Source organism: Bombina bombina, unplaced genomic scaffold (genome assembly GCF_027579735.1).
Source record: "Bombina bombina isolate aBomBom1 unplaced genomic scaffold, aBomBom1.pri scaffold_786, whole genome shotgun sequence".
NCBI lineage: Eukaryota > Metazoa > Chordata > Amphibia > Anura > Bombinatoridae > Bombina > Bombina bombina.
The window spans coordinates 118,997-139,739 of record NW_026512285.1 but is presented as its reverse complement, the minus strand read 5'-3'; the positions used below and the strand labels follow the sequence as shown (position 1 = coordinate 139,739).

General features: G+C 36.5%; 1 protein-coding gene across 2 annotated transcripts in view; it reads right to left on the bottom strand.

Annotated features, from left to right (window-relative positions):
* LOC128644208 (WD and tetratricopeptide repeats protein 1) overlaps positions 1-20,743 on the bottom strand; it is a 46,958-nt gene that overhangs the window by 13,794 nt on the left and 12,421 nt on the right. For both annotated transcript variants that reach the window (XM_053696904.1, XM_053696905.1), the window contains exons 11-12: positions 19,105-19,189; positions 3,472-3,645 (exon numbers count right to left, since the gene is read on the bottom strand). In XM_053696904.1, coding sequence (XP_053552879.1) covers positions 3,472-3,645; positions 19,105-19,189 — 259 coding nt within the window. The remainder of the gene's footprint in view (positions 1-3,471; positions 3,646-19,104; positions 19,190-20,743) is intronic.

Genomic DNA, 20,743 nt, shown 5'->3' with positions numbered 1-20,743 from the left:
AGATAGGGCATGTAACTTTCAACAACTTTCCAATTTAATTTTATCATCAAATTTGCTTTGTTCTCTTGGTATTCTTAGTTAAAAGCTAAACCTAGGTAGGCTCATATGCCAATTTGTAAGCCCTTGAAGCCCGCTTCTTATCTGAATGCATTTGACAGTTGTTCACAGCTAGAGGGTGTTACTTATTGTGTGCCATATAGATAACATTGTGCTCATGCCCATGGACTTATTTAAAATCCAGCACTGACTGGCTAAAATGCAAGTCTGTCAAAAGATCTGAAATAAGGAGGCAGTCTGCAGAGACTTAGATACAAGGTAATCACAGAGGTAAAAAGTATATTAATATAACTGTGCTGGTTATGCAAAACTGAGGCATGGTAAATAAAGGGATAATCTATCTTTTTAAACAATAATATTTGTGGTGTTTACTGCCCCTTTAAGACTTTTTACCTGCTACTTACCAAACTCAAGTAGCACATCCAAAAAAGAGGGACAACAACTCAAAAAGAGAATGAATCAATTTACAAAAAAAACAAAACACAGAAACCTCTATGGGAGGAAAAAAAATCCCCACCTATAACAGACTTAGGACATAAAAGTAACCAAGTCAAGAGAAAGTTCATAACCTCATTGGACTTATTTAATTTCAGGTGGAACTTGGCATGGATTTAAGAGTTTCTATACTTCACAGTGATAGTCACTTTAATTTGCTCACTTTGTTATGTGGTACAACATGTACAATTAAAAAAGGGACAGTCAGCACTACTGAGAGATAGCTGCACATATGCGCCTATCTCATTGGCTCACTTGATGTAGTCAGCTATCTCACAGTAGTGCATTGCTGCTCCTTCAACAAAGGATACCATGAGAATGGAGCAAATTTGAAAAAAGTAAATTGAGAAGTTGTTTAAAATCATATGCTCTAGGTTTCATGTCCTTTTAATTTGTCAGTACTGCAGTAAATTTTCTGCTCAGAGCAGACAAGTGGCTTATTCGTACATGTTATAGCTGCTATAAATATATATGAATATAGCATACTTACATTCTACACTGCTTCATTCCATTCCTAATACAGGTCTATGCAATTATGTCTAGAAGCCATCAGCTTTTGTAACTGTAAAGCAGGGTGGATAAAAATCAATGATTTTTTTTAAAAAAATCAGATTTTTTTTATTCAAATCGGATTTTTTTTTTTTATTTAAATCGGATTTTTTTTAAATAAAATGTTTTTTGAGGAAAATATATTACCATCCAAAGGTTATTCCATCATGAAATAAAGATTAGTTTTTTAATTATGTAGAATAAGGCTGTATATGTTTCATTTTTTTGGTAAATAAATTCCATTAATCCATTCACAATGTCATGCTCTTCCAGAGGTTGTTGTAAGATTATTGGGCAGTTTCTCTGCCTACAAGATATTAAGCTATGACATGGGTATCCAGCAATAATCCATCTGTAATGCCAACTATAATAAACTTCAAAGCTAAGGGGGAACCATTCAAGAAATATATGTTTGCTGAAGATCTTTTAAAGAAAGTCACACCAGTGCGTTCAAGTAATGATTTCACTTTTAACAGCAGTAGCTTCTTCTGCAGGCATTGAAAGAATATTCTCTTCCTTTGGACTCATTCATTCTAAATTGAGAAATCGTTTGCGACCCGATAAAGCAGGAAAGATTGTTTTTCTTTTCCAGATTATGAACAAAGAAGAAGCTGAAGAGGACGAGTGAGCTACAGAGGACAGTAGTTAAGTTTTTCATGTGTAGGCTGGGCTGACAGTCTAAGTTTCTTAAAATATATATATTTTGTTTAGCCAAATTCGTTAACAAACATGGATGTTTGTTTAAGCAAATAACATATGCTGTAATGTTATTGTTTCAGTTGAATAAATCTATTTAAATTGTTATTATTAAGGTAATGATTATTTTTCTCCTTCCTAAGTACAACAGAAAAGTTGTCCAAATATGAATTATATTGATTAACCTATTAAACTGGGGATAAAAAAAAACTAATATGAAAAGCTGTTATTCTAAAAATCTTCATCTACTTGCATATTAGTTATACCAGCAAGAATTAGTCTTTATGTAGAAAACTATGATTTAAATCAAGCCTTACTGATTTAAATCGTGAATTAAATCAGTTTGATTTAAATCAAATCCACCCTGCTGTAAAGCCATTCTCATAACTGATTATTCTCCTGTCACTATTTTTTCCTACTTCTGGGATCATCTATAGATCCCTTTTGCCATTTTTATTCACAAAAATAAATGTTTGGTTCAAATCTTCATTTGTACCCATTTGCTTGCTGAAAGGTAATGATGCTTTTATGATAATAAATTACTGATAATTACACAGTATATTCAGCCTGTTGAAGAGGAAGGCCACATGGCAAATACTAGAGAGTACTAATATGAGCCCAGGGGCCTGCTCTAGATCCAGGGACCTTCACTTTCACTTTTTTTAGGTTCTAGCTTACTTAAAGGGACATAACATCCACATTTTTTCTTTTATGATTTAGAAAGAGAATGCAATTTTAAACATCTTTCTAATTTACTTATATTATCTAATTTGCTTTATTCTCTTGATATTCTTTGCTGAAAAGCATATCTAGATATGCTCAGTAGCTGCTGATTGGTTGCTGCACATAGAAGCCTCGTGTGATTGGCTCACCATGTGCATTGCTTTTTCTTCAACTAAGGATATCTAAAAAATGAAGCAAAATAAATAATGGAAGTAAATTGTAATGTTGTTTAAATTTCTATTCTCTATCTGAATCATGAAAGAAAGATTTTGGGTTTAGTGGCCCTTTAAAGGGACATAAAACCCAAATTTTTTATTTCATGATTCAGATAAAACATACAATTTTATACAACTTTCCAATGTACTTCTATTATCATGTTTTCTTGTTATCCTTTGTTGAAAAGTAGGAAGGCAAGTTCAGGAGTGTGCACGTCTGCAGAACTATATGGCAGCAGTTTTACAACAATGTTATACATTAGCAAGAGCACTAGATGGCAGCACTATTTCCTGTCAAATAGAGCTCCAGACAAGAGCATGGTACCTATCTACATATCTCTTCAACATAGCATAACACGAGATCGAAGCAAATCTGATAACAGAAGTAAATTGGAAACTTTTTTGAAAATTGTATTGTCTGATCCATGAAAGAATTTTTTGGGTTTCGTGTCCCTTTAACTGTGCCTCAGACCAACACTTCACAATCTTTTTTTTTATTTTTATTATCAGCCTTTAAACTCAGCAATCCTAACTTTGCAATTACTATTATCCTCTCCATGCCATAATACCAGCACCTAACTTTTCTCCTCTTTCTAAATCCTGCCCCAGTTCATCTTTTCTTCTTTTATATCTCGCTTCTTTTTTTCAGCCTTTTATTCTTCTCTGCGACTAGAATGAGAGATATCCTATCTGTAGGATTTAAGGCCTCCCTGTATGTAAACCCAAATAACCTCACCACTTGCGTTTCATGTAAGCTGCAGCACGATTTCCATAGAGCATGGCACTGCGTGGAGCACTCTGCACTGCTAGGCTGTAAAGCTCAATTGCTTGACTCCACTGCTGCCGAGCAAAAGCATCATTGGCTCTTTGTTTCACCTTCTCCAGGTGTGGAGGTAGTTCGGTAGATTGCCTAGAGGACAAGAATGTGAGAGTTAATACGGAAACATTATTATTAATCTTTATTTATAAAGCGCAAACAGATTCCGCAGCGCTGCCCATGGGTACAAAGATAAAAGTACAACGAAGAAACAATAAAAGAAAAAAATTACAGACAAATACAGGGGGAACTGTGGGCCCTATTCCCATGGGAACTTACAATCTAGAGGGGTAGGAGGATGGGAAACAGGAGGTGGGAACTACAAAGGTGAGAATGATATTAGTGAGGAGATAGATGAGGACAACTGTTAGATAGGTGAAATTCATTTGTTACTGAGTCGGGTGATAAGCTTTCCCGAACAAAAAAGGTCTTTAGGGAACGTTTAAAGGAGGAGAGGTAAGGGAAAGTCTGTTACTTTCAAACACACCTGCTTCGTTATTTTGTTAATTACATTCATCAACAGGAGCCATTTCTGTTACAGTTTTAATCAAGTTTACTTTTACCTACTGTGTCCTTGGATTATAATATATACAGGTAAAAGGGTTAACTTTTTTTAAATGTTTTTATTGAATATCCAGATAGGGTACAGAAAAAAAGGAGAGAGGGAAGGGATGGTAAAACACACATTTACATACTTAGGGGTTAAATATACACGTTTTAGACTATCAGTATGATAAGTACAACTGAAAAACAGATAGATTTCCTTCTGCATTATAAACCATACGGTTTAAAACAAAATCACAACCCAAAATTATTAACATATCATAACCCAGTTTTTTTTAAACCAGCCCTTCCTCTACATGTCATATAACAGTTAATTTCTCCCTAGATGGATACTATTTTTTTTTTTTTTACAAGACAGATCAAATAAAAAAGAAAGAGAAAGAAAAAAAAAAAGGGAACAAATTAATAAATAAACTTCAGCCTTCTCTTATTCTTAACCTAATATACCTGCGGTAATTAATTTCTTAATATGGCATTCATAACATAATCTGTGGATCTGAGTGGATAGATAATTTTCTTTTGCAGATCCACTGGTTGCGAATATATAAATATTTCCCATTTTTTAAAGAATCTTTCAACTTCATTAGTTTTATCTTGTTCTATCATGCATTGTTCTACCGTCATTTGTTTAAAGATCTGGTTATTAACTTCAGCTATAGCGGGCAATTTTCTTGAGGTCCAGGTTTTCAAGAGTAAAAACCTAGCCATACCAATAACCAATTCAGTAAATTCCTTGTTTTTAACCTTTTTTTGTTGTTGAGGGAAATAAAAAAAATACTAGATCCCGATAAATTTTTATCTCTGCTTTTAATATCCTAGATAACCAGAAGCTTATTTTATTCCAATATTGTCTGACTAATGTGCAGCCCCAAAAGTAATGCACAATGGTAGCCCCTCTGCTACCACATTTGACACATTTATCTTGAGTTTTACCATTCCATCTAGCCATAGCAGAAGGGGTGAGATGTGTTTGATTTAATATATTAAGGTGCACTTTTCTGTGGTTAGTGGAGATAAAGATCTTATTTATTCTGCTAATACTGTTCTGGATATATTCTTCATTACATTCCGTTACTCCCTTCATATGACATTTTTTAACGATCAATTGTAAATTTAGATAACCCTCCTGCCGTAATGACTCCTTATACCATTTTTTTATAGAGAAGTCTTCCATTTTGCATAATTCCAAATTGTGCATAAGTGGGGACCAGCCCCAATCTTTATTTTGAATTTGTAATAGTTTATTAACCAGATTTCTTAATTGTAGATATGCAAAGAAGTCTTTACTAGGCAGGTCAAATTCACGTCTTAGATCTTCAAATGTTTTGACCTGGGATATGTCTGGAGTGAAATTGATCATTTGACTAACACATGCCAGACCCTTTCTTTTCCATCTATGGAAAACTGCAGATTTTAGTGCTTCGGGAAACGGGGGATAACCAATTATTGTTAAAAAATTAGACACTGTGTAATTAACTTTAATTTTCTTACAATATTGTTGCCATGCTTTTATAATACACATAATTGAGCTGAAGCTTTTAATCTTCTTTGGGATGTCTTTAATTTGCGTGTGTAGTAACGCTTTTAATATAAAGGGTTTCACTATCTCTTCTTCTAATGATTTATCTGTATAGTATTCTTTCTCAACCATTCAGCCGCTATTTTGACCAGGCATGCTATCCGGTATATAATTCCTGATATCTGGTAGTGCAAGACCCCCATATTCTTTTGAATATGATAATATTTTAAAAAAGATTTTCCTCCTTTTCTTTCCCCAGAGAAATTCTGTTATATTTTTATTAAATGATTTAATATCTACTTTCTTTAATAAAAGAGGTAAATTCTGTAATTTTTAGGAGTATTTTTGGGAAAATAATCATTTTAATTAATCCAATTTTTCCTGATAACGCTAATGGTAGATGTTTCCAGGCATTGAGCTGATCATATATTTTTTTGTAGAATTGGCTTTAAATTCAATTCATACCATAAATTTGAATTTTTACTTAGATTAAAGGATTACTTTCTGTTATAATTTTTAAGCTAAACAACTAACATATTAAAGTTAATAAACATTAATTAAAACCTACTGACCTATATTTTCTCCAAAACTAAGTTTCATAACGTTCTAAAAGTTATATCTTTTATTCGCCGATGATGTCACGTTATCCTGCCCACTATTTTCAGCACTGAGTGTTCAAAATACTTAAACCAATAACTTTGTGTTTAAAGCGCCATTTTGAAACCTAGGTATTGTAAACGGATTGGTACAGAGCAAAGGATACCCACAGAGTGGGTTTGGAAAACAATTAAATTTGCAGACAAGATTTCTGATATACGGTAGAGATATGTTAATGAAATGCTATTGATAAAAAGCGTATTTGGGGTAGTTAGTTAGTAACAGGCATAGAAAATATTTACTTACAGTGGCCCTTTAATGCCTAAATATGTAATTTGATCTACAACTTTGAACGGACTTATGTTCGAGTCCTTATATTTTTTTAATCATAGCAGCTCTGATTTATTAACATTAACTTTATATCCCAAAAATGAACTATATGTTTCTATTATTTCAATTAGTTTGGGGATATTTTGCTTACTATTTCTTAAGAAGATCAGTACATCATCCGCATATAGTAAAAAAAAATCTTCTTTATTTTTACATAGGACCCCTTGCAGTACCTGACTAATTTTAATCGCTAGAGGCTCAATAGATAAGTTGAATAGAGAGGGCGATAATGAACAGCCTTGTCTGGTACCTCTTTCCAGTGTTATTTCTGCAAATTCCACACCATTCACAGAAATTGAGGATACCGGGTTATTATAAATTGCTTTAATAAAATTTGTGAATGGTCCAGAGAAACCAAATTTAGACAGAGACATAAAAAGATGATCCCATTGCATGGCATCAAAAGCTTTTTCAGCATCTAAAGCTATTATAGCTGCATCATGATTTAATTTATACAATTTCTCAAGTTGATTAGATATTTCTTTAAAATAATCAATAATAATAATACATGCTTTTCGAATATTTACTACAGAGCTTCTACCATTCATGAAACCCACCTGGTTAGGATGAATAATATTACCTATGATGTTTTTTAATCATTCTGCGACTATTGTAGCTAAAATCTTATAGTCTACATTGAGTAGAGAGATTGGCCTGTATGCATCTGCCCTTTCAGGGTCCCTTCCTTTTTTAAAAATCATGATTGTAACAGCTTTATTCAATTATTACTATATGGAGAATGGTGCAAAGTCAAGAAATTTCACTAATCTGGTTAAATGTGGTACAATTTCTTTATTTAATATTTAATAAAATTCAGCTGGAAGCTGATCCGGTCCAGGAGCTTTATTTGAATTAATTTTATTTATTGTTCTCTCTACTTCCTCTTCTGTAATTGGTGAATTGATTTTTTCAATTTCTTCTACTGATAAACTAGGAGTTACAATAGTTTCCCAAAATAATTCCTTCTTAGCGCTATCTCACATGCACTATAAAACTTTCGATATATTTGATAAAAGGTCTCATTGATTTCTATTGGATTATGTAAAAGTGTATCGGCTACTCTTATTGTGGGTATTATATTATTTTTCTTTTCAGACTTCACTAGTCTTGCTAGGTAGCTACCTGTTTTATTCCCAGATTTCATATAATTTGCATTTTTTTTTTTTTTAAGATCATCTCTTGTAGCTTCTTGTATATAAAATAGATCTCTCTCGTGTTTCGCCTGGATATACTTAGACCAGTTATTCTTTGATGCACACTGAAGGTATCTATTGAACATATTAGTTAATTGATTGGTAAGTTGTTCCTCTTTCCTTTTTTTCTAAATGTAGCCATAAAGCTTACTCTCCCCCCCTTAATCTTGCTCCCCTTAATACAGCTTTTGCTGTTTCCCACAGGATTTCTAACCTGTCTACATATTCTCTATTTAGGTTAAGAAAGATATACTATTTTTCTTTTAGCATGGCAACAAAAGATGCATTTTTTAACATATATTTAGGGAAATAAAAAGAATTTCTTTTATGACTTCTAGTTTTTATATCATCTAGAGAAAATTCTAATGTAGTAGGGGCATGGTCAGAAATTGCAAAGTCCTTTATATCAGTCTTGGGATCTATCTTTAGAATAGAATCGGCTACTAAGGGCTAGATTTATGAAAGACCTACGGCTGCAAGTTCTCTCAAGAACTTGCTCTCCGTAATTTATCAAGCAGCGGTCACCAGACCGCCGCTTCCCTATCCTCTTCGTCATCTCTAAGGTGGCGAAATTCAATCTCCTCGGTCTAGTCAGACCGAGGAGATTGACAGCTCCTGCCCGCGCTTGATTGGCTGTGCGCGGGCAGAGGGCGGGATTGCACGCGAGCGCAAAATTGCGCTTGTGTGCAATGGCGAATACCTGCGGGTAATTTCGCCCCGCCACAGGCGTATACGCGCCCCTGTCCGCCTCAGCTTTAATAAATCTAGCCCTAAGAAGTAGTCAATCCTGGAAAGTGAGATTAATGATTTAGAGAGACATGTAAATCTTTTGACATCCGGGTGCTGTAGTCGCCAGATATCGGATACTTTAAGTGTTTTTTTAAATGTGTGTAGAATTCTCATTTCCTTAGCTATTCTGTAATCCTTCCCTCTACCCTTTGTACTTTTCCTATCTATTGGGAATTTAGGCGTTAAATTAAAGTCTCCAGCTATTATTAGATTCATCTCTGCATAATTCAACAATAGTGCCTGTAGTTTCCCCCAAAACTCCATATCTAAAATATTTGGCCCATATACATTACATAGTATATATGTCATCTTCCTAATTTCTATTTGAATAATGAGATAGCATGCATTTTCATCTAATTTAACATCTATAATCTTAGAATCCAAACTTTTACTCAGCAGGATTGCAACTCCTTTTCTCCTTTCGGTGCAAGGTGTGGCCAGTATTTCTTTTACCCAGTTAACTTTCAATTTAACTAATTCCGCTGATGATAGTCTAACCTCTTGCAAGAATGCAATGTCAGTGTTTAATTTTTTAAAATGCTTAAGAATTGTCTCTCTTTTAATTGGTGAAACAATTCCCCCGACATTCCATGATGTAAGTTGCAATAACTGCTTTAAACCTGGAGCCCTATTATTATTCTAAATATTCAATGAGATAACTACAACAGTTTCCCCTAGTAATGTATATACTGTCATTGATCCTACTTATAAAGGGAAGGCTGGAAGAGAGAACAGGGGAAGAGGGAAAAAAAATATATATATATATATAAATAAAAAAAGGACATAAAGAATAAAAAGAAAAAAGAAAGAAAGAATAAAAAGTATTTAGCACCATCTGGGTAGATATCATACAACACAAGATTCTTTAGCAAGATACTGTTTAGCTTCTTCACTATTCTGGAAAGATTTAAAGCCATCCTTGTCTTCTATCTTTAATACAGCAGGATAAACCACAAAAGCTTGTATTCCTTTTTGAATAAATTGCGAGCACAATTGAGCACACATTCAGCAACAGGAGCCATTTCTGTTACAGTTTTAATCAAGTTTACTTTTACCTACTGTGTCCTTGGATTATAATATATACAGGTAAAAGGGTTAACTTTTATTGTTAATACTTTACCTACATCTTCTATATGGATATACTGGATTTCCACCACAACTTTTACAAGCCCTTACTCATTCCTGGAAATACTGAACTTGTAAATAACTGAAGCAGCTTCACTACAAAGGACTTCTGCTCTTACTGAGGATTACAGATCCAAAAACAGCAAACAGTGACATGTAATACGTGATTTGAAGAGAATACTACCATCTCCAAGAAGCTGAAAAGTGTGGATTCCCAAGGTCCGACATGGGCTCTCCTCTTGACTGTGCAGCACTTAACTCATATGATTGGGGGTAAGAAGTGTAAGTAGGAACCCTGACGGGGGCTTGGTTTTTCTTCATGTATTTAAGGATACTATTTAAAGACGTTTATTATTACATACGGACTAATGGAACAGAAAATAACTTTAATATGAATTTTGCTTAAGACTGTGGGGTGCATTGCTGCTATTTGCCGGCAGAGGCTTTCTGACCTTTTCTGGAACCAGAAAAACAAACAAAAAAAAAAAACGACTAGAAGTCTTTCTGATATCTTTAGTAGCCTCAACATAATATTTCAAAGCTCTTACCACATCCAAAGAATGTAAAGACCTTTCAAGAGTATTCTTAGGATTAGGACACAAGGAAGGAACAATAATTTAGAATTCACAACTTTAGGTAAAAATGTAAACGAAGTCCGCAAAACAGCTTTATCTGGATGAAAAATCAGATAAGGAGACTCACAAGAGAGAGCAGACAATTCAGAAACTTTTCTAGCAGAAGAAATAGCCAAAAGAAATAACACTTTCCAAGAAAGTAGTTTAATATCCAAAGAATGCATAGGCTCAAAAGGAAGAGCCTGCAAAATCTTTAAAACCAAATTGAGACTCCAAGGAGGTGAAATTGATTTAATAACAGGTTTGATACGAATCAAAGCCTGACCAAAACAGTGAATATCAGGAAGCTTAGCAATCTTTCTATGAAATAAGACAGAAAGAGCAGAGATTTGTCCTTTTCAAAGTATTTGCAGACAAACCTTTATTTAAACTATCCTGAAGAAACTAAAATCCTAGGAATTCTAAAAGAATGCCAAGAATAATCAAGAGTGGAACACCATGAAATATAGGTTTTCCAAACCCTATGATAAATCTTCCTTGAAACAGACTTACGAGCCTGTATTATAATGTTAATTACGGAGCCAGAGAAACCTCTATGACTAAGAACTAAGCGTTCAATTTGCATGCCTTCAAATTTAGAGATTTGAGATCCTGATGGAAAACAAGCCTGAATCATGGTCTCAATGATCAAATCCGAAATCCACACTTAAACAATAATAAATGTTCAATCTCCAAACAATCAGCTTCAAAGAAACTAGATTTGGATGAAATAAAGGTCCTTGAAATAGGAGGTCCTTCTTTACCGGAAATCTTCCAGGTGGAAAAATTATATAACTACCAGGTCTGCATACCAATCCTGCAAGGTCACGCCAAAGTAACGAAGATTACTGACGTCCTCTCCTGTTGATGCAAGTATGACTCGAGGAAAAAGTGCAAACAGATAAAATTAGGTATGCAAAACCGAATTTTCAGGGTAGCACCCGAACTTTCATCAGTACAGTCTGAGAGTCCCCTGATCTCAAACCATACCTCGAAAGCTAGGCATTCTTCCGAAAAACCATGAGGTTATATATCCGACTGAACTAGATGAACCAGACCTAAGCTAACTGAAACCAGGCCAGTAGAGCACTGGAAAATGTTTCTGATTCCAGAACGTTTATGGAAAGAACAGACTCCAATCGAGTCTAAGTTCCCTGAACCTTTGGAGAGCCCCAGATTGCTCCCCCTCCTAGAAGGCCGGCACCTGTTGTCCCAATCACCCAGATCCCTGGGAGATATGATATTAAGACCGCTACCAAAGTAGAAAAACCCTTGTCTCCTGCCTTTAATCGCGGAGACAGATCTGTATAATCTCTGTTCCACTGCCATAGTATGTTTAACTGCAGAAGTCTAAGGAGGGAACAGGCGAACGGGATGATACCCAATGCCGCTACCATCAGCCCGATTACCACCATACACTGAACCTCTGATGGTCGAGAAAAAGATTTGATCTACTGACCTTAGTCAAAAAATATTGTATATAAAATTAATCTATAATAGTTCCCAAGAAACTATCCTTGTATTAGGAACTAGGAAACTGTAGTACAACTTCACTTTCTATCCGAGAAATTGTGGGGAAAAAATAATTACATTTCCCTATGCGATCCTATTATTGAAAGGAAAGAATACCCTCCCAATAAGGGACCACTGCAAAGCCCCACAGACGGAGCACCACAAGTAGGAATCCCAGAACCTTTGAGAGGCTTCTTGGGACTGTGGCGAGACCAAATGGAAGAGACATGAATTGTAAGTATTTAAACTTATAGAAACTTGTGATGATCCCTGAGAAAGGGTCGATGTAGATATGCGTCCTTCAAAGCCACCGGAGTCATTAAATTGATCCTCTTGGACCAAGGAAGAATGGAAAGAGTAATTTCCATCTTGAAAGACTGTACTCTGAGAAAACCTGTTTAAACTCTTGAGAATTAAAACAGGTCTAAAAGTTCCCTCCTTTGTGAGAACCACCAACCGTTGGAATATACCCAAGATACTTATCCTGCAAAGAGACAGGAACTATCACTCCCAGGTCGGAAAGGTACGTACAGATGTAAAACTGCCTGTCTCTCAGTCTACAGACAATCTTGAAGGCAGAAAGGCAGAGGAAAAAGGTTTTGAACTCTAGTTTGTATCCCAGGGACATGATGCCCATGGATCTCGAATCCAATCCTGAGAGAATAAGGAGCACCTGCCCCCACAAGATCCAGTCCCGGATCGGAGACAGGCCCTTCATGCTGTCTCTTGACTTGGACTACTCTGCTTGGATGAAGAAGAGGAAAGATTTCCTAAGAAACCTCAAAGTAACAAACTTACTCTGAAGTCCTTCTTATTTACATATCTATCCTGAGGGAGGAAATGTCCTCCGTCAAACCACGCCCAAACAAGGTCTTTCCCTTATAAGGAAATGGCAAATATTAGATTTAAGTGACACATCCGCAGGCCACTATTTTAACCATAAAGCTCTGCGAGCCAATATGGCAAAGCCTGAATCTTAGCTCCCAGCTCAATAACCTGAAGGGAAGCATCTGAAACAAAAGAGATGATCAACCTAATAATCCTCGATATCTTCGAGAGGAGTGTCTGTCCAAATAGAATCAGACAACACATCAAAACATTATGTAGCAGTACTAATGAAAGTAGCAATGAAAACCGTAGAAGGTCATTATAACCCCCTAACTTCTTATCCACAGGATCCTTGAAGAAACAACTGTCCTCAAGGGAATAGTAGCTTTCTTGTCTTAAAAGCAAACTGCATGACAGGTATGCCAATGCTTACTCCCTTCCTAGGCCTAGCCTGGGGCTGAACCAGGTACTCCAGGTTTAGAATCCAGCTTTCTCTTCCACTGAAAGAAAACATCTTATAATTATAGGTAATGGAGAAACAAGGAATACCCAGTCTCTCCCATTCCCTAGGCCTAATCACTGTAGCCCTATCTGGCAGAAAATCTTCTTAATACTTCCGCCAAGGAAAAACCTGTGTAGGATTGACTATGACCATAGTATCAGAGTCGTTCCAAGTAGCTAAAACCTCCTTAAATAGTAAGTGGAGGTGCTCTAGCCTAAATCTGAAGAATAACACTCCAGCTTCAGAGGAAGGAATTGCACTGTCTGATTCTGAGGTCTTACTCTCAGAAGATACCAAATTATCCTCCGTCTTCAATACTTATGACAAGGAAAATTCGGAAGAGATACAATTGAGACAGAAACCTACACACCGATCCTTTTAAAATTTCCTCGTGCGCTCTCCCTCTAGCAAGGGAATTGGGAGGAAAAGCATGTCACTGTATAACTATAAGAAAAAAATTTTTGGGACACCTGAGGAGAAATTGCTATATATTTTGAACAATGTCAAAAATAAACCCATAGACAATATTGGCTCAAAAAAACAAAAAAATTAAATTTTGTGAACCTCAAACACATGAGAAAAAGACAATGAATGGCAGACTATGTAATCTATAACTGAGACTTAATTTCACACAGAAATAAGAAAATATAATTTTTTCCTGTTCCTTTAAACTTTAAAGAATAACTGCTTTATTACTGATGAACTGCAACAACTGAACAGTTCTATTCTTGGAATAAAAAAACACTAAATTGATATTGAAAATATCTAACAGAAATAACTAAGCCAAAAAGAAAAATTTTATTAAAATTTTATACAGATGGCAACGTTATGTCTCTTTAACATTTAAAAGGAAACTGCTGTATTTTTAAGTACTGTAAAAATGGAACCGTTTTATTTAGAACTGGGGAAACGATATCTTTATCACTGCAAGTAAAAGATTTAACCCCCATCAACAGTGTTAACTCAGCTTAAACTGCTAAACTATAAAACCATGTCGGATTACCGGAAATAACCGCTATGGAAACCGGAACCAATCATGTCCTTTGTGAATAACGTTAAAACCATATAACATTGCTTTTGAGTTTTTGTTGAAACTCTGTTTTAAGCAAACACTGTGATAAGTAAATCCCTCATACTCATATTTAAGAAAAATTAGAAAATATGTGAGCAACACATAATCATACCGCCACACAAGTCCCGCCCATCGTGGGCGTGTCCCAAACAACATGTTAGCCGACATCTGAATGAAACTCTGTCTTATTAATAAAGGAGTATCAGCAACATGGAGCCTGTTCTCCTCAATCCCCAGTGCCTGCAAATGCTGCCTTATATAAACCCCTTGTAAGAAACATAAGGATTCCATATAGTGTCAAGGAAAATAATAAAAACCATATTCTTTTCCCCATCGAATAAAAGTGCCCAACCTTTTTCTGAGTCTCTTCCTTCTTAGCCCCAGAAAAAAGTCAGCACTTACCTCATAAAAATGACAGGCAGCAAGGCATCTCACCAGGTTTGCGAGGTCCTCTCCCTCACATGGACCTGTGGAAAATAGACAAAGACTGAGAAATCTTACTCAGTCTCCCAGGATTAGGGCAGCATAAATGTATAGGAGCCGCAGTGAGAATTATGTCCCACAAGTTCCCATTGCTCTAAAGCCACCACTGCTCTACTGAAGAGACTGAAATGGACTACGACTACACCCTAGGACAAAGCAGCACAATCTTGTACTACTTTAAAAATAATAAACTCTTGATTGAAGATCTTATTCTAACACCTAATTTACCACCTCCTTGCTCTTAACTTAGGCAAAGAAAATGACTGGGGTGGGAGGGAAGGGAGGAGCTTTTTAACAGCTTTGCTGTGGTGCTCTTTGCCGCCTTCTGCAGGGCAGGAGAGGTATTCCCAGTAGTAATTAAGATGATCCGTGGACTCATCGTGTCATTAAAAAGAAATGTAAGCAGGTTGGTAAAACCAAGGAACTGCTAGAGCATCCATCATTTCCGCCTAAGGATCCCTGGACCTGGAAAGGTATCAGGGAAGTTTCTTTTTCAGACAAGAGACCATCAGATCTATTTCTGGAAGACCCCACATCTGTACAAGTTGAAAAAACACTTTGGATGGAAAGACCAATCTCTCCCCAGATGTAGAGAATGACGGCTGAGATAATCCGCTTCCCAATTGTCTACACTTGGGATATGAATTGCAGAGATTTGACATGAGTTGGATTCCGCCCAAGAAAGTATCAGAGAAACGTCTTACATTGCTAAAGGACTGCGAGTCCCCCCTTGATGATTGACATATGCCACTGTTGTGATATTGTCTGTTTGAAAACGAATGTAAAGTTCTCTCTTCAATAGAGGCCAAGCCTGAAGAGCTCTGAAAATAGCACAGAGTTCTAAAATATTGATTAGTAACCTCGCCTCTTGAGGATTCCAAACCCCTTGTGCTGTCAGAGACCCCCAGACAGCTCCCCAACCTGTAAGACTTGCATCTGTTGTGATCACAGTCCAGGCAGGACTAACAAAGGAGGCCCCTTGAACAATAAGCTGATGGTTTAACCACCAAGTCGGAGAGAGTTGAGTGGTCGGATTTAAAGGAACAGTCTAGTCCAAAAAAAAAAACCTTTCATGATTCAAATAGGACATGTAATTTTAAACAACTTTCCAATTTACTTTTATCACCAATTTTGCTTTGTTCTCTTGGTATTCTTAGTTGAAAGCTAAACCTAAGAGGTTCATATGCTAATTTCTTAGACCTTGAAGGCCGCCTCTAAGATGAATGCATTTTGACCACTAGAGGGTGTTAGTTCACGTGTTTCATATAGATAACATTGAGCTCGTGCATGTGAATTTACCGAGGAGTGAGCACAGATTGGCTAAAATACAAGTTTGTCAAAAGAACTGAAATAAGCGGGCAGTCTGCAGATGCTTAGATACAAGGTAATTACAGAGATAAAGCATGTAGTATTATAACTGTGTTGGTTATGCAAAACTGGGGAATGGGTAATTAAGGGATTATCTATCTTTTAAAAAAAAAAAAAAATTCTGGTGTCGACTGTACCTTTAAGTATATCAACTGTGATATCGGAGTATAATCCCTGCACCACTGGTGCACCATGCAAAGCTGTAGAGGTCTTATATGAAAACGAGCAAAGGGGATTGCGTCCAATGCTGCAATAATGAGACCTAAAACTTCCATGCACATAGCCACTACAGGGAATGATAGAGACTAAAGGTTTCGACAAGCTAAGACCAATTTCATTAGTCTCTTGTCTGTTAGAGAAAGAGTCATGGACACAATCTATCTGGAAACCTAAGAAGGTGACCTTAGTCTGAAGACTCAAGAAACTCTTTGGTAAATTGATCCTCCAACCATGTCTTTGAAGAAACAACATTAGTTGTTTCGTGTGAGATTCTGCTAAATGTAAAGATTGAGCTAGTACCAAGATATAGTCCAAATAAGGAAACACTGCAATACCCTGCTCTCTGATTACAGATAGAAGGGCACCGAGAACCTTTGAAAAAAATTCTTGGTGCTGTTGCTAGGCCAAATGGAAGAGCGACAAATTAGTAATGCTTGTCTAGAAAAGAGAATCTCAGAAAACGATAGTGGTCTGGATGAATCAGAATGTGAAGATAAGCGTCCTGTAAGTCAATTGTGGACATGAAATGACCTTGCTGAACAAAGGGCAGAATAGTCCTTATAGTCACCATCTTGAAAGTTGGGACTCTTACAAAACAATTTAAAGTTTTCAGATCCAGGATTGGTCTAAAAGAATCTTCCTTCTTTAGAACAATGAATAGATTTGAATAGAAATCCATTCCCTGTTCCTGCTGAGGAACTGGTACAATCACCCCTGAAAGCTCTAGGTCTGAAATACACTTCAGAAAAGCCTGAGCCTTCACAGGGTTTGTTGGAACAGGAGCAAGAAACAAAACAGAGGTATGAGAGAGGTGGGGAGGTGTATTTATAGGCATTTGAGGTTTGGGGAACTTTGCCCCCTCCTGATAGGAATGTATATCCCATACATCACTAGCTCATGGACTCTTGCCACCTATATGAAAAAATACAAATATATATACATAGATATCTATCATATATATATATACACATACATACACACACACATATACATACACACACACACACACACACAGTATCTCACAAAAGTGAGTACACCCCTCACATTTTAGTAAATATTTTATTATATCTTTTCATGTGACAACACTGAAGAAATGACACTTTGCTACAATGCAAAGTAGTGAGTGTACAGCCTGTATAACAGTGTAAATTTGATGTCCCCTTAAAATAACTCAACACACAGCCATTAATGTCTAAACTGTTGGCAACAAAAGTGAGAACACCCCTAAGTGGAAATGTCCAAATTGGCCCCAATTAGCCATTTTCCCTCCCCGGTTTCATGTGACTCATTAGTTAGAAGGTCTCAGATGTGAATAGGGAGCAGATGTGTTAAATTTGGTGTTATGGCTCTCAAACTCTCTCATACTGGTCACTGGAAGTTCAACATAGCACCTCATGGCAAAGAACTCTCTGAGGATCTAAAAGAAGAATTGTTGCTCTACATGAAGATGGCCTAGGCTATAAGAAGATTGCCAAGACCCTGAAACTGAGCTGCAGCACGGTGAGCAAGGCCATACAGTAGTTTCACAGGACAGGTTCCACTCCGAACAGGCCTCGCCATGGTCGACCAAAAAAGTTGAGTGCACGTGCTCAGCATCATATCCAGAGGTTGTCTTTGGGAGATCGACGTATGAGTGCTGCGAGCATTGCTGCAGAGGTTCAAGGGGTGAGGGGTTAGCCTGTCAGTGCTCAGACCATACGCCGCACACTGCATCAATTTGGTCTGCATGACTGTCTTCCCAGAAGGAAGCCTCTTCTAAAGATGATGCACAAGAAAGCCCACAAACAGTTTCCTGAAGACAAGCAGACTAAGGACATGGATTACTGGAGCCATGTCCTGTGGTCCGATGAGACCAAGATAAACTTATTTGGTTCAGATTGTGTCAAGCGTGTGTGGCAGCAACCGGGTGAGGAGTACAAAGACAAATGTGTCTTGCCTACAGTCAAGCATGGTGGTGAGAGCGTCATGGTCTGGGCATGTATGAGTGCTGCCGGCACTGGGGAGCTACAGTTCATTGAGGGAACCATGAATGCCCACATGTACTGTGACATACTGAAGCAGAGCATGATCCCCTCCCTTCGGAGACTGGGCTGCAGGGTAGTATTCCAACATGATAACGACCCCAAACACACCTCCAAGACGACCACTGCCTTGCTAAAGAAGCTGAGGGTAAAGGTGATGGACTGGCCAAGCATGTCTCCAGACCTAAACCCTATTGAGCATCTGTGGGGCATCCTCAAACTGAAGGTGAGGAAGCGCAAGGTCTCTAACATCCACCAGCTCCATAATGTTTTCATGGAGGAGTGGAAGAGGACTCCAGTGGCAACCTGTGAAGCTCTGGTGAACTCCATGCCCAAGAGGGTTAAGGCAATGCTGGAAAATAATGATGGCAACACAAAATATTGACACTTTGGGCCCAATTTGGACATTTCCACTTAGGGCTGTACTTACTTTTTTTTGCCAACGGTTTAGACGTTAATGGCTGTGTGTTGAGTTATTTTGAGGGGACAGCAAATTTACACTGTTATACAGGCTGTACACTCACTACTTTACAGTGTAGCAAAGTGTAATTTCTTCAGTGTTGTCACATGAAAAGATATAATAAAATATTTACAAAGATTTCAGGGGTGTACTCACTTTTGTGAGATACTGTATATATATATATATATATATATATATATATATATACACACACACACACACACACAAATACTTTTCTTTTTGCCAGGATTAAGTAAAAAAATAAATAAAAACATAATATCTTCTACTTATCTTACCCCACCAGGCTCTTGTTGTCACTTATACGGAACCCATTACTATATCGATGAATACCGTTGGTTGAGGTCTTTCCATTCTGCACCTCTGTGGACAAAAAAACAAAAAACAAACAACTGGCATCAAAATGAGCACATCTAGTCAGCCAATCACAAAAGACAAAATGTGTGCAGGCACCAATTAGCAGCAGTTCTCACTAGTATAGGATATATGCATATTCTTTTTCAACAAGGGCTACCAAGAGAATAAAGCACATTTGAAAATAGAAGTAAATTTAAAAGTGTCTTAAAATGACATGCGCTATCAGAATCATGCAAGTTTAATATTAACTTTCCTATCCCTTGATCTACTAAACTAAACAGTGTTATCAGAGATATGGTAACAACTGTATAAAATAACCTTGAAAGGGTGATTATTAAAAGGAACACTGTCAGAATTAAATCTTCATGATTAAAGATAGAGCACACAATTGTAAACAACTTTCCAATTCACTTCCATTACCAAAATATGCACAATATTTTTATATTCACCTTGAGGCATCAGCTCTACTGAGCATGTGCAAAAATTCACAGAATATACATATATGCATTTTGTGATTGGCTGATAGCCATCACATGATGCAGCGGGAAGGAAAACAGAACTTTGTTAGGAAAAAAATAAATAAAAAAAAATCTACTACTCAATTGAAATTCAAAATAAGAGTTTTTGCATTGTCTTTTTATTATCTATTTGTACATTTTGCAATTCTGTGTTTAATGGCCCTTTAACAAATCCCAAGGAACCACAGGTCCTAGAATTTTACTAGTGACTCCTAACCCCTTGGTTTACTTGAGTAACCCCTCTTGGTGAATTACTGCAAGCTAAAATAGTAACTTACAAAAACAACAAGTGCTAGAACGTAGAACCTACAATCAAACATTACTGACAAGTATCTTAAAAATATATTCCAAAACTGTGACTAATAGAATAAATGGTCACACTGAAGCCCTACTTCACTTGACCTAATCTCAATGATTTAACTCACTTGCACAAAGTACCATCCAGGATCGAGGGTGTTAATATATAACAATACAGAAGAACTATATAAAGAATCATGTACGGATTAATTTAAAGGGCCATTAAACTCAAACAATGTCTTTCATGATTCCGATGGATAATACAATTTTTAAAAAGTTTCCAATTTATTCTATTATCAAATTTATTTCACTCATGTTATTCTTTGTTAAAGAGATACCTAGATAGGTAACGTGCACATGCCTGAAGCCCTACATGACAGGAAATAGTGCTGCCATCAAGTGCTCCCGCTAATCTATAACATTGTTGCAAAACTGCTGCTTTATAGTGCTGCAGACACGTGCACATTCTTGAGCTTACATTTCTGGTTTTAACAAAGAATAACAAGAAAATGAAAAAAACTTGATAATAGAAGTAAATTAGAAAGTTGTGTAAAATGTTATGTTCTATCTAAATCATGAAAGAAAAACGTTGTGTTTTTGTCCTTTTAATCTAAAATAGGTTAATTATAGGGGAACATAAGGCAGCAAAACCCACTTCAACCCTATCTTCTCTGTAGATTGTCCACTCAAACCAACCTATTTCAGACAGAACTTGTAATAGTCCTCTTCCATAACAGTGTTCTAA